This window comes from Xenopus tropicalis, chromosome 9, assembly GCF_000004195.4.
Source record: "Xenopus tropicalis strain Nigerian chromosome 9, UCB_Xtro_10.0, whole genome shotgun sequence".
NCBI lineage: Eukaryota > Metazoa > Chordata > Amphibia > Anura > Pipidae > Xenopus > Xenopus tropicalis.
In genome coordinates this window covers 48601015-48613482 of record NC_030685.2, presented here as the reverse complement: position 1 = coordinate 48613482, position 12468 = coordinate 48601015, and the positions used below count along the sequence as shown (strand labels likewise).

The window sequence follows — 12468 nt, the reverse complement described above, 5'->3', positions numbered from 1 at the left end:
GTGTCAGGTAGCTGCTATCTTGCTACCTTCCCATTTTTCTGCTGATTGGCTGCTGGGGGAAATGGGAGGGGGACTGACATCACTCCAAATTGGCATGCAGCAGTAAGGGCCGTGACAGATGGGGAGATTAGTTGCTGCATGACAAATCTCCCTTGTCGCGGGTGACTAATCTCCCCGAAATGCCATCCCACCGACAGACAACTTCGGCGATTTTGGCAAATCGCCACACCGCGTCAGTTGATCTCCCCGTCTGCCACGGCACTAAAGGCGAAGACAAACGAAGCTACTAGTAGCAGCTACTTGTCGTGGCTTCTACAAAAGACAATGCTGATAATTTACTGATAATTGTCTCTGTGTGGTTCAGCAGAGGCAATTCTCAGTATAGTCATGGCAGGGTATTTTCTGAAGTTTAGTAGCCTTGAAAAAGTAGCTGCTACTAGTAGCAGTGTCTTCACCCTGTGTGAATCAGTATGAATCAGTTTATCAGAGCACAAGTTACATGACTGAGGGCACCTGGGAAACTAATAATATGTCTAACCCCATGTCAAAATTAAAAATAAAAAAAATCAATGCAGAATTCTGTTGGAGGAGCACTATTAACTCATGCCTTTTGAAAAAAAAAAAATATGTTTTCCCATAACAGAATAATAATTTTAAGTATGCTACAAATAAGCATTGGTGTGAAAATTTATGGTTACCAGAAATGTTTGCTCAAACATGTTTATAGATATTGATATTACTTTTCAGATGTGTCCTTAATCCTCTGATCTGTACTTTGCTTCTGAAAGTGCTGATAGTTCTGTAGATAATTTTCCTTTAGATATGTTTCCCAAGAAAGAAGAGCAGCTTCTTCGTTCTTTTCTAATTTTTCTTCTGTCATGTCAGAACAAGAGGTTAAAAAAAGGTTAACATTCAAAATATATAAAGATGTATTGCTTATTTTAAGAAGCTAATATCTATTGATATCTATTGTTATTGACAGTATTTTGAGAGTAGTAGAGTAGAGCTCCCTAGTACGTCTCCAAAGTGAAAGAAGTTATATATGTAAACATCTAAAGTCAGATGGGATTATGCCACTGGCCTGAAGCCATTTTAACTGTTGGCCTTTGGATGCCAGAATTATTGTGGAGTAAGTAACAGTAAACAGTAAGTAACCAAGGCTTGACTTTTGTTAAATATTAGAGTGTATACATCAGCTAGTTGTTCTGCAAATGCTTACAGAACTTTTGGGGAGACATCATCTTGCCCTCATCTTGCTTTGCAAGGATTTGTCTAAGTATCTTAAGAAAATCATCTTTTAAGACTTGTAGTTCAGGAGAGTCCATTTTTGTAAACTAAATATGCTAATGCGGTCTTTCTTCTTATCCATTCTAAATAGTTATTTTTTGCTTTCCTTATGGCTTTCTGAAAATGTCTATCTTGAGATATTAAGAGATGAAAGATGAATGTCAACTTTTTAGGCTTCAAAATGTGCATGTACAGGAATTAAAATTTGTGATAATGTAAGCGCACAAGTGGCAAAGTTCAATTCTATTGATCTTACTATGTGTTTATCAGCAAAGCGATCGTACAAGGAAGTTGTGACATAGCCACACAAATGCAGCGTTGCTGAGCAATACACTATACTTTTTTTGACTATGCAGTTATAAGCATTAGCAGATCGCACAAGAAAATTGTGACATAGCTATGTGAGTGTGGAATTACTGTGAAATACTATACTTTTCATTTACCTTAAATAATGTTTACTTGATATCTGACAAAACAATCTAATAATGCTTATAAAGGCATATGGTGCTAAGGTGATCACTATTCTGCAGGGTCATTGTGCAGATAAATCTTTCTTTTGGTCAGAGTCAGTGAAAAATCTGGTCCCCATGGTTGGACAAGCACAGTATAGCAGGGTGACATCAGCTTCCCATACCACAGCATATCCTAACATCCATAATGCAAAAAGGGCCATAAGGCCCCTTCCTCCCCCCTCTACTCCCTGATATATTTTCTTTCTTTTTCTATTTTACCCTTTTACCTCTACAGAAATATTAATGCAATGGAAGCAATGCACAGTCTAGGTTTTAAGTTCTCTTTATTTGTTCTGTTAGAAATATTATAAATTAAAAGGAGAGGAGCAGATGTACATGTTACGCAACAATATGACAGGAAGCATTTAAGATTTTAGTGGGGCTATAAGGTGTAATTAGTGACAGGGACAATGCCAAATGTTAGCATATCATGTCCAATAGTGCCTGTCTTCTCTATAATGTACTGTATATAGCAAATATGTATACTTAGACTGTTAGAGAAAATGGAAGGTCATGCAGAGATTTACATAGAAAAAGGTTGTGAAACCTGCCTATTTAGATTACATGACTTGGAGGATACTATTGTGCTAAAATATGCTTGCTTGAAAGAGGGAGGTATTGTAAGATGAAAGAATGTAAGAAGTCATCTTCTTTGTAAGATTTTCTCCATATCAAGTGCACCTCTGTAGATAGTAGGCCTTTTTTTAATAATGTTCCTGTCATAGGTGCAGGCTCATTAAGTGATGCAAGACCACATGCTTTAGCAATCACTCCTTGTGACAGGGTCATTGTTATACTCTGTATCATATGGTAGCTTCTGATGCTACGTGTAATGCTGTGGGTGCCACATGATGGTTTTAATCGTTTGAATAAAAGTGATATTTTATGGAAGGATGTTCCTGTGCTCCGTCTACAATTTATCTATATTGCACATAATAAAATAGCTTGTGCCTGGAATTCTTTTAGAAAGACTGTATATCAGATGGTGCAGAATTCCACGTTTTTTTTACAGTCACGTGTAATATGCAGTGACAATTTTCTTTGCGTGAGCGACAATTTATTGACATGCCCAAAATTTTTTTGACACGGGCGACAATTATCTGTAGTTGTCTCCCATTTCACAAAAAAATCCGGCAATGGCAAAAAGCGGAAATTTGCTGCAAATCCATGTCTGGCAAATTATTTCGCCATCATTACTCCTTAAGGCTGTTGGCACACAATGCGCAATCCAGCCAGCTGAAGTCAGTTGGACCCCAGGGTCTGTCTCCTAGCAAGCAATGTAAATGTGACACTGGACATATTCAAGTTCAGCAAACTGTTTATCCCTAAGGCCTTCTTCAAAGTCTGAAGACTGTACTGGAAAAACCTTTCAATGCCCTTAGTCCATGGAGGAAGACCATGGATGATATGGTAACACTGGAACGGACCAATCAAGACAAAGGTCAAATGCATTTTTACAAATATGACTGACAAAAGTATGACTACATATTCATCACTCCCCAGAGTAACTCTATAAAATCTTAGTCTTCTGCTCCAAATTTTCTCTACACAAAGTTCATATTGCTGCATAACTAACAGTTTTTTTTATTCTCACAGACTATTTTTAATTTATCTTTAAGTTCCAACTGTACACAACTGTATTTCCATAATGTTTATTTAGACTAAAACTGATATTTTTCAGTAAAAGATATATTACTTAATTTCTTAAAGTGAAAAAACCTAAATACATAAAACAGCACTAGTATCTTACATAATGTAAAATCAAAATGCTCTCATAAGCCTAAGCAACGTGTTGATGTTAGCACCAGTTTCATCACCATATGTTAGGGCTTTGACCCTAAGTAGTTCTGTTCCACCACACTTTCGCCTTCTCCTTCGGTACCTTGCCCGGTTAGCCGCACAAGCTTCTCTCCACTCTCGATTCCTTCTGTTCTCACCATGGGAGGCTTTGTATTGTGTGAGCTGTTTGTGTGACACTGTCTTTGTGCTGCCCTGGTCTTCACTGAGCCTGGTGAGTCTGACAACTGGAGTGACCCAGTAGGATGCAAAACTAGCTGCTAGTGTTTTATTGCCAGTGGCATCATTCCAGTGCCTAAAAAATTATAGGAAAAGTTTTTTCTTTGCTGTCTAGCTTCTTTTACTCTATAGCGGTTGAAAACATCTGCTATAATGTACATTGTCTAGGCCCTTTAATAAATAAAAAGGCTCTGTGTTCCCAGGGTAAGTATTCCTAAATAAAGAGATGCCCCCTATCCCTTTTATTTTTTAATCTATCACAATTTATACCAGACATTGAATGGGCTCTATTCAGTAAATTAAAAGGAAGGGGGGGCAACAAATAGCCAAAGCCAATAAATCATTAGCAGGAAAATTGTCCACAGCAACAAGGAAAATTATACTATAGGACTGGCTGTCGGCTACATCTCCATCCATAAACCTTGTAAAAAAAAAACTACACTTTTTTCCATAAGGATTGCCTCAAGGCATCAATTAATAGAGCTGTGGTCCACCTATATCTTGAACCTCTCCCCAGACATCAGACAGCTGACAGTCGATACATTCAAATGTACAACCTGGTATAACCAAGAGAGTCTCAGAGGTACCAACCCCCTATTACATGCCACAATGTCCCCAGGATGAAACAAATCACCACTGCTTCCCAGGATTCATAATACAACAGAAAACAGGTATTTCTTTGAAAATCATGTCCAGAATTGGTAAACTTAAATGTAAATATGTTATACTGGTTTCATTGAAATTTTTATATTATATTCTTTATTTTGTTTTGATCAAATTATAGCTTCGATCTCCGCTACGACACATATATGGTAATAAGGCACACCTAAGTGTGACCCTATTACACCTATACATCCACTAACTTTTTAATAAGCCTACTAATACAACTGTTTTGAATATTAACATTACTATGTACAAGACAACCTATGTATATCATTATACCCAATGTTGACACTGTATACATAAAATCCTTTGTCAAACTGTTTTTTGTAATGGACATTATTTTGCATATGTGGAATCCAATTGTTACAAAAATAAATAAAAACAATTAAAAAAAATAAATTAAGAAATGCCTATAGTTTTGTATACAAAAACTGAGTTCTTACTTAGTTGCTTCAATCTTCCTGCTGGTTCATGGAGAATCACTTGTTTAATAAATAGATACATGTGACTGCAGAGTATAAAAGGTGGTGGTGCAGGAGGTCGACCATGATACTCCTCTATTAAATCGTGTCGTTGGAACTTCCAGATTTGATCAGTGTGCTCTTGGACTTGTTGAAATGTGTAGCTAGTTAAAAAAAGAATGTTTTAACCAGACCATATATACTCACAGGTTCATGTGCTGAATATTTTGTAGTCTACCGGAGCCTTAGAAAATACTATACTGTTCATGTGCTGAATATTTTGTAGTCTACCGGTGCCATAGAAAATGCTATACTGCTAATCAAAGAGAATCTAAACACCAGACAATCTCTTTTTTATGGAATTACAATGCCATACATTTTTTGTCTTGTAATTAGTGTAATAGACTGCCTTTTTACTAAATTAATCCTTGTTTCTTTAATTTCAATTTATTCTGAACTTTCTCAGTAACACTTTTAATTGCAAAAAAATAAATAAATAAACCATCACCTACTTAAACATCGCAATCAGTAGATTTAAAAGTAGGATGTTGGTGAACAACAAGTAGAAACAAAGCAATATCACAGTTAACCACTGAGGAAAGACTGGCTGGTTAGTCTCATTCGTTTCTGGACATTTCTGTTTATTTGGATCAGTTCCATTAAGGGTACACTGGTCTGGACTGTAGTTAACACCTTGGTAAAAAAAAAAAAAAAAAATTAAAGCAAGCTTGTGAAACAAAATAAGGCAAGTTTAACATTTCTTTTAGATAATAGTTTTACACAGAAAAATTCATATTGAAATAAATATGGCAAACGTTTATGGTGTTCTAAAACCTCTTTAGAATAATGTTATAAGTACATAAAATATGATTGCACACATACATTACAAATATACAAAAAAGTCTGGCTATACTGTACCTCACAGAGACAAGATATGGTACAATGGTAAATGATGGTACATACTGTAACTGCCTCTCTGAAAAATGTCTGTGCAGCTTTGAGGTCCTGTAGCAATTATTTCTTCAGAGAAGGAAGCTTTATTGGTCAAGCACAGAATACAGAAGTATTCAGTAGTTCGGAGAGATCTTTCCCTGGCTGACCATTTCATTGTCTTTTATCAATCATCCTATAGCAAACTTATGTGTCTTATGTGTCCATTTACTAAGGTGTAGTAGACAGTGATAATGACTTGCGTCAGAAAAAAACGCAAGAGCAAGTGCGAGCATTTTCGTCATTGCACATTTTTTGGCGCACATATATGTTATTTCCTATTATCACATTCATGCTACGTAAGTTGTCTTGCAAGGTTTACTAAAGATTATTGCAAGAATTGTTGCCAAATATATAAAAAATTGTCTCCAATTTTATTGCCACCTCAAGAGGGCTGTTATGTGAAACAAAATCAGAAATTCTATAGTGGGAGCGATATAAAGTCAGTTTTTAAACATAAGCAGCGAAAATTAGTGATTGCACTGAGAATAATGATACTTAGTAATGTATTATTATTGAATTAATTAAGAATAATTAATATAATGTGAAAATAATTGACTCCAGAAATTACTTTATTGGCCATATGTATATTTAATAATACATTTATAAATTGCTAATAAATGTTTTATATAAACTATTCATTATTGTGGCCATTGGCAGTAGCGAAAAAAAAAAATACACAAGATTTATAGTAGATTAGGCAGTTAACCTAAAAAAACTCTTAAATAACGCAGAAATAACTGCTACAAGTAAGTAACCATCGCCACTTATCGCAAGACAAATCTGACTCAACACACTTTAGTAAACATGAGAGCAGCTTTAATTTTGTTGCAAGAATATGTAAAGTGATAATAGGCCATGGTTTATACCATTATGAACTAGTAAACAGACGCCTCAATTTTTATTGGATAATAATATACAGTGTATATATACTGTATATTCTTAAGATGGTCATAAATGGGGCTATCTTTGCAGAAATGACTACTGTAGGTGGGGCCATAAAATGCACGGTGCATCAACAGATAATATTTTACAGTATGACCTAAACTGCCCTATATCCAAATAGTATTGCAACATGTATGGACAGCTTTTGATAATAATTTTAGATATCTTCAATTTTTATTTAGAAATATTGCAATATTTCTCATTATAGACAGCTAACTAATGTCATACCATCTATATAGGAAGGTATCTGTCCAAATAATGTCATATATGAATGGTACACAACTCCACGAAATATCCAATCCACTCTGACCTCATTGTGGATCAAAATTGCTTGCTTAGCCACTCCAAAAGACACAACCCATACAGCCAGAAGGAACAGAAAAAAGAAGACATCTTTCATCTGGAATAAAAGAAGGCAACCAGAAACACAAATAATTTACCCATGTATTCAAGCTAGTTACAAAACAAAAAAAAAATCACAGACAGACAAACGTAATATTAGACAAAAAAATTGTAGTTGCGTCAAGTCGTATTTTGCAAAATTAAATTACTCTACAGTGAACAATATGAATATATAAGTAGGGGCAGGTAAACTAAAAGTAACCAAAGTAATCTAAGAAAGCAAAGCTTTCCATAAGAAATGGTGGGCACTAATACACAAATGTAATGTGTTCAGATATGTGTAGTATGCATAAAAGATTATTAACCTTAACTTAACCTTAATTCTATTGAGCTGATTTCCTGCTAATAATATTCCTGCACTTTCTCTTGCTCGCCATACCCCTACCCTTTTGATAGCATGATGTGATGATTTCAACCCTACAAGTAGGCAATAGGTTTATCACATGAAAACTCATGGATGAGATTCAATTTGAGATGCCATTCAGAAAATCGTACCTCAAAGTATCACGTAAACTATTAAAGTCTATGGAATTGAATTTGGAGAAAAGTTTTTTCTCCACTGATTGTATCTTGTCCTTGAGTTTTTAAATGATAAACCATGAGATAACTTTTTCTCACTGAATAGAATTGAACCCATAGTATGTTTGAGGGGCAGATTAAAATAAAATGATGTCATACAGGGAAGTTGATTAAGCCTTTGAGCAGACAGGGGGCCTCCTATGGAGTGCCAAAAGAAAAAGAATGGAGAATGCTTAACAGAAGCAAGTGCAGCACACAATTAACGCTTGCATTTTACAGCATCTTCCAAATGTCATAAGGATCAAGGTAAAACACTGTAGAAACCTTGGGACTAATGAAAAGTTTGATGCCCAATATCCATAGGATTACCAAAGTATGTGCACATGGAAACCCAAAAACGAAATTAGTAAATATAAATATTTATGGTTGTCAAAACCAACATGCAGCCCTCCATTTATGTGTAGTAAAAGTTGCTAAAAATAAAATTATAGAAAACATATAAGGGTTGATTCACTAAGGTGCGTTAAAACAAGCGCTATTTATAGCATGTGTTTAAAATTTTTTTAAAGGAGGCTGCATCACTCTAGGGCCAACACATACTTGAATAAATCCCATTGCAAAGTCCATATTGTGTTGCCAAAAGCTCATGAACTGTACTTTTCTATAATTACCGCCTGCCCCAAGTAGGTGTTAATTTTTCGCATAGACGAATGCGATATTTAGCGCGTTTAACGCTTCATATGTATTTGTGAATCATGCGTTAATACTATTTCTATTCGCTAATTAACGCATTGCGTTAAAATTAACACATTCGGTTGCGCGCTATTTAACGCATGCGATATGCGACTTAAAACGTGATAATACTTTAGCGAATTGCGCGACTTAAAGCACGCTTATCGTACTTTAGTGAATCAACCCTATATTTTTGGAATGTACGCATTCTGACAAATCCAAAATGGGCATATATGCCTCTTTACATCCAAACTACCTAACTGCAAAGCTTTGCTAAAATTAGCAGTTTTTTTGTTTTTTTTAATGAAATTCCTTTAAATTGCCTAAAACCTTACATTTAAAAGCATCTTATCCCTCTTAAGTCACAATTCCTGTATTTTTCCTGTATTTTTTTAAGTACTACACACTTTTTCACCTTACAAAAAGTATGCATATGTGTAAATTGCAAATGTGTACATTTTTATGTTCTCCTTGTACCTGCGTGGGTTTCCTCCAGGTACTCTGGTTTCCTCCCACAATCCAAAAAAAAACATATAGGAAGGTCCATTGGTCCCTGATAAAAATGACCATAGTGTGTGTGATTGTGATAGGGACCTTAGATTGTAAGATCCAGGGGATGATGCCTTATCTGGCACTATATAAATACCAGATAATACATAATAATAACATGTGTTTGTATGACACTCTTTCCTTGGGCAGGGAAACAGGATTCACAGGAGGGCCAACACATAGCAGATGGGTAACGTTGGGGTAGCAGGAAGCAGAGACAACAGCAGACACATGATTATTACATCTACTGTTGGCTAGGGTCCCTGGGGTAACTATATCCCAGGGGTCACTCATTTCCCTTTCTGCTCTTTGCCTAGGGTGGGAGAACGACAAGGGAGAGAAGGAGTGGCTTTTAAATGCACACCTCCATGGATGAATTCTAATTTTTAAACTGAATTTACAGGTATAAGGAGGCAAGGATTGGAACATGGCTAGTTGTGTAGTGGTCTGCTGTTGCCACATGCTGGAACAAATCAACAATGCTGTTACTGTCTCTGCTAACTAAAGGCATAGAGTGCAGGAGTACGATGTTGATGGCACTACTTACGAGTACATTTCTCTAAAAATGTCAATAACCAATAACCAAGCAGGTGTTGACCTCTATCATTTAACAGTTATTAATAATGCTTCCCTTGATCAAAAGTTAATTCTACTCCTTCCAATTGTTCCAGATCATAAAAGGGAGAACATAAAACATAAAGTAAAGTATTTTGTTTACAGTAAACTGAATTATAAAACACATTTTAAAACCCACATAATAATAACAGATATCATTCTTACCATCCTCTTCACAATTATAATTTTTGGCCCAAGTGTTTTGCTGATGGTAAAAATATGCATAAGGCGTAAGCAGAAGATAACAAAGTCTAATGACAGGATTATTCTTCCAGAATATAATGTAGCTGGCTGTGACCTAAAAAAGGCAATTCCAGAAAATTAGAATAGGTTATTCCAAAACGTAATTACAGGGGTGGGTAATGTTGAGGTCTATATGCTTAACATTGCATAGCTCTACAAAACATTTTCAATGGTTCTTTGAAAGTATAGATGTGGCAATCTTTGTGGTATCTTTAGAAATTTTAGTAGAGGGTACATTATTTATCATAATCAACAGCAAAATGTATTTAACAATTCAGGGAGCCCTCTCCCCACGTTCCTTGATCTAGACCCCCATATCTCTCATTGGCAGCCACACTGAGTCTGGAAGCAGGTGACTGAAAGATCTGAAAAAAACTGGTAATACCTTCAGTGGTGATTGTATAACACAAGAAGGAAAGAGTCACATGTAAACAGAGCAAGAAGGATCTTACATCAATGTAACTATTAGCCATGGAGGGATTTGAAAAAGAGTAAGGAAAGTTGCTGTAACAATCTATATTTGGTAGACTACAGTTGCAATTGTACTTTAGATGCAGGAAAATAATGGGAGTTGAAGTCCTACTGCATTTAAGTGGAACAACAACGCTACGGAAGGTTTATATCTTCTATAAACCTTAACATTTCACTGGTAAATTATGCCTGGTGCAAAAAAACATGTATGTTTAATGCCATATTTATGTACAGTTGTATTGGCATTTAAAAAAAATATTTTTGTTTATTTATAAACTACTCTTCACTTTTAAAATTGAATAATTAAAAAAATGAATACATAAATTAAAGTAGATATAGATACAATCACAATTCAGTCAAACATTTGTTTGTTGCATAAATGTACAGTTTGTAGGTTATACTTAGGTAGAGAGTTTAATGGTATCTCCATATTAAAGGAGTTATTCATATTCTTTAATTACCACACTTGTGCTACAGTTGTGAAGTTAAAATTGAAGATAAAATACAGGAGGGCCTGAACAGAAAGATGGTCAACCTTTATCAAGGCATGATGAAATTATAATAATATGCAGGGTTCATGGATCTAGAAATTAATAAATGGTCATGCAGTTCTTAAATTATATAAAGCACTGATGATACTTGAAAACAGCCAAATATTACACAGAACTTTTTCTTCAGACTTTAATGACCAAACCCCTAATGATTTTGAAATATATAAAAAAAGAGGATAGGGGGGAAAAAGGGTACAGAAATTATATATGAAATCATATCAATTGATTATTGGTATAGGATCTATATGGTATAGGATGTATTATCCAGAATGATAGGGACTTGTAATTTTCAATAGTTTTTAAAAATTAGAATTGCTTAAAGTGGACTATAGAAAATGGCCTTCCTGCAATTCAGAGCTTTCTGAATAATGGGTTTCTGGATAATGGAATCTATACCCGTACTACATACCTGCAAATTAGGCCAACAATGAAGATAATAATTGCACAGAGGTCTAATTTATTCCAGAAGTCATTAATATATATTGAAGCCTGCCTCAGAAATCCAAATCCATCAGGGTCATATACAACCTATTAAAAAAATCATTTTTGAGTATATTTTTGAAAAGCAAGTTGGGCTGTAAAATATCAATTGACAATATTAAAACAATTGTAGTTTTGCTTACATCTTTTCCTAGATCAGTGGGTTACTGTGTCCGTATTTACAAAACAAAAAGTGATAGGATTGTTATAAGGCTTATTTATCTTCATCTTCTTTATCAATTTTGAAATGGGACTGAATTTAAAGTATGTATTCAATTTAAACTACTTTATAAGAAAATGTATCAATATTACTACTCTTTATTTATTTTCATCATATATATATATATATATATATATATATATATATATATATATATTATATTTGGAAGAGATTTACAGAGAATGTTTTACAATTCATACCAATCCATGGCCTAGTAGAGCTTACAAACTAATTACTCTACTGCAGGCATTGAGATTTCATTTAATCACAAACCAGTGATGTCTGAATGTTTCTGGACTTTGTGAAAAAACTCCACCATGCCAGACAGTTAACTTAGTATGATATAGACATGAGCATTTTAAAATAATTTGCCGCCAGTATTTACTTTTTAGAGGTTCTGTCAAATATTCAAATGTATTTGCTCTACAACTCTACAACTTAGACGTTTATTGTTATCTGTTTGCTAGGGCAACCACTCTAGCTGCAGGCTGGAAATACACAGAATAGGAATTATAAAAAAAATACAAAACAGTTGAAAGGTTGCCCTTTTTGTCCTAGAGTCACTTGAATATAAATTTGTGCAGCTTAACTGGACCATTTCAGGAAAGGGGGTTCTCTCTCTCCCCCTCCTTGATGCCTCCCTTGTGCTCTCTAAAAGGATCATTGTAGATAACGATGAGTGAAATTTGGATTCACGGTCACGTCAAAAAAGTTGCTGTTGCATCAAAAAAAAGTTATGCAGTAGCTGCATTTTGCAAATTTTCACTGTTTCACTCAAAACTAGTCACAGAAGATGGGCTTCTGTGTAACCA

General features: G+C 34.9%; 1 protein-coding gene across 1 annotated transcript in view; it reads right to left on the bottom strand.

The window, feature by feature from the left end:
- Positions 1–12468, bottom strand: part of trpm2 (transient receptor potential cation channel, subfamily M, member 2) — an 84538-nt gene that overhangs the window by 24620 nt on the left and 47450 nt on the right. Inside the window, exons 19-24 of the mRNA XM_031893563.1 lie at positions 11366–11484; positions 9857–9989; positions 7103–7274; positions 5452–5632; positions 4922–5103; positions 741–873 (exon numbers count right to left, since the gene is read on the bottom strand). Of these exons, the coding sequence (XP_031749423.1) occupies positions 741–873; positions 4922–5103; positions 5452–5632; positions 7103–7274; positions 9857–9989; positions 11366–11484 (920 nt within the window). The remainder of the gene's footprint in view (positions 1–740; positions 874–4921; positions 5104–5451; positions 5633–7102; positions 7275–9856; positions 9990–11365; positions 11485–12468) is intronic.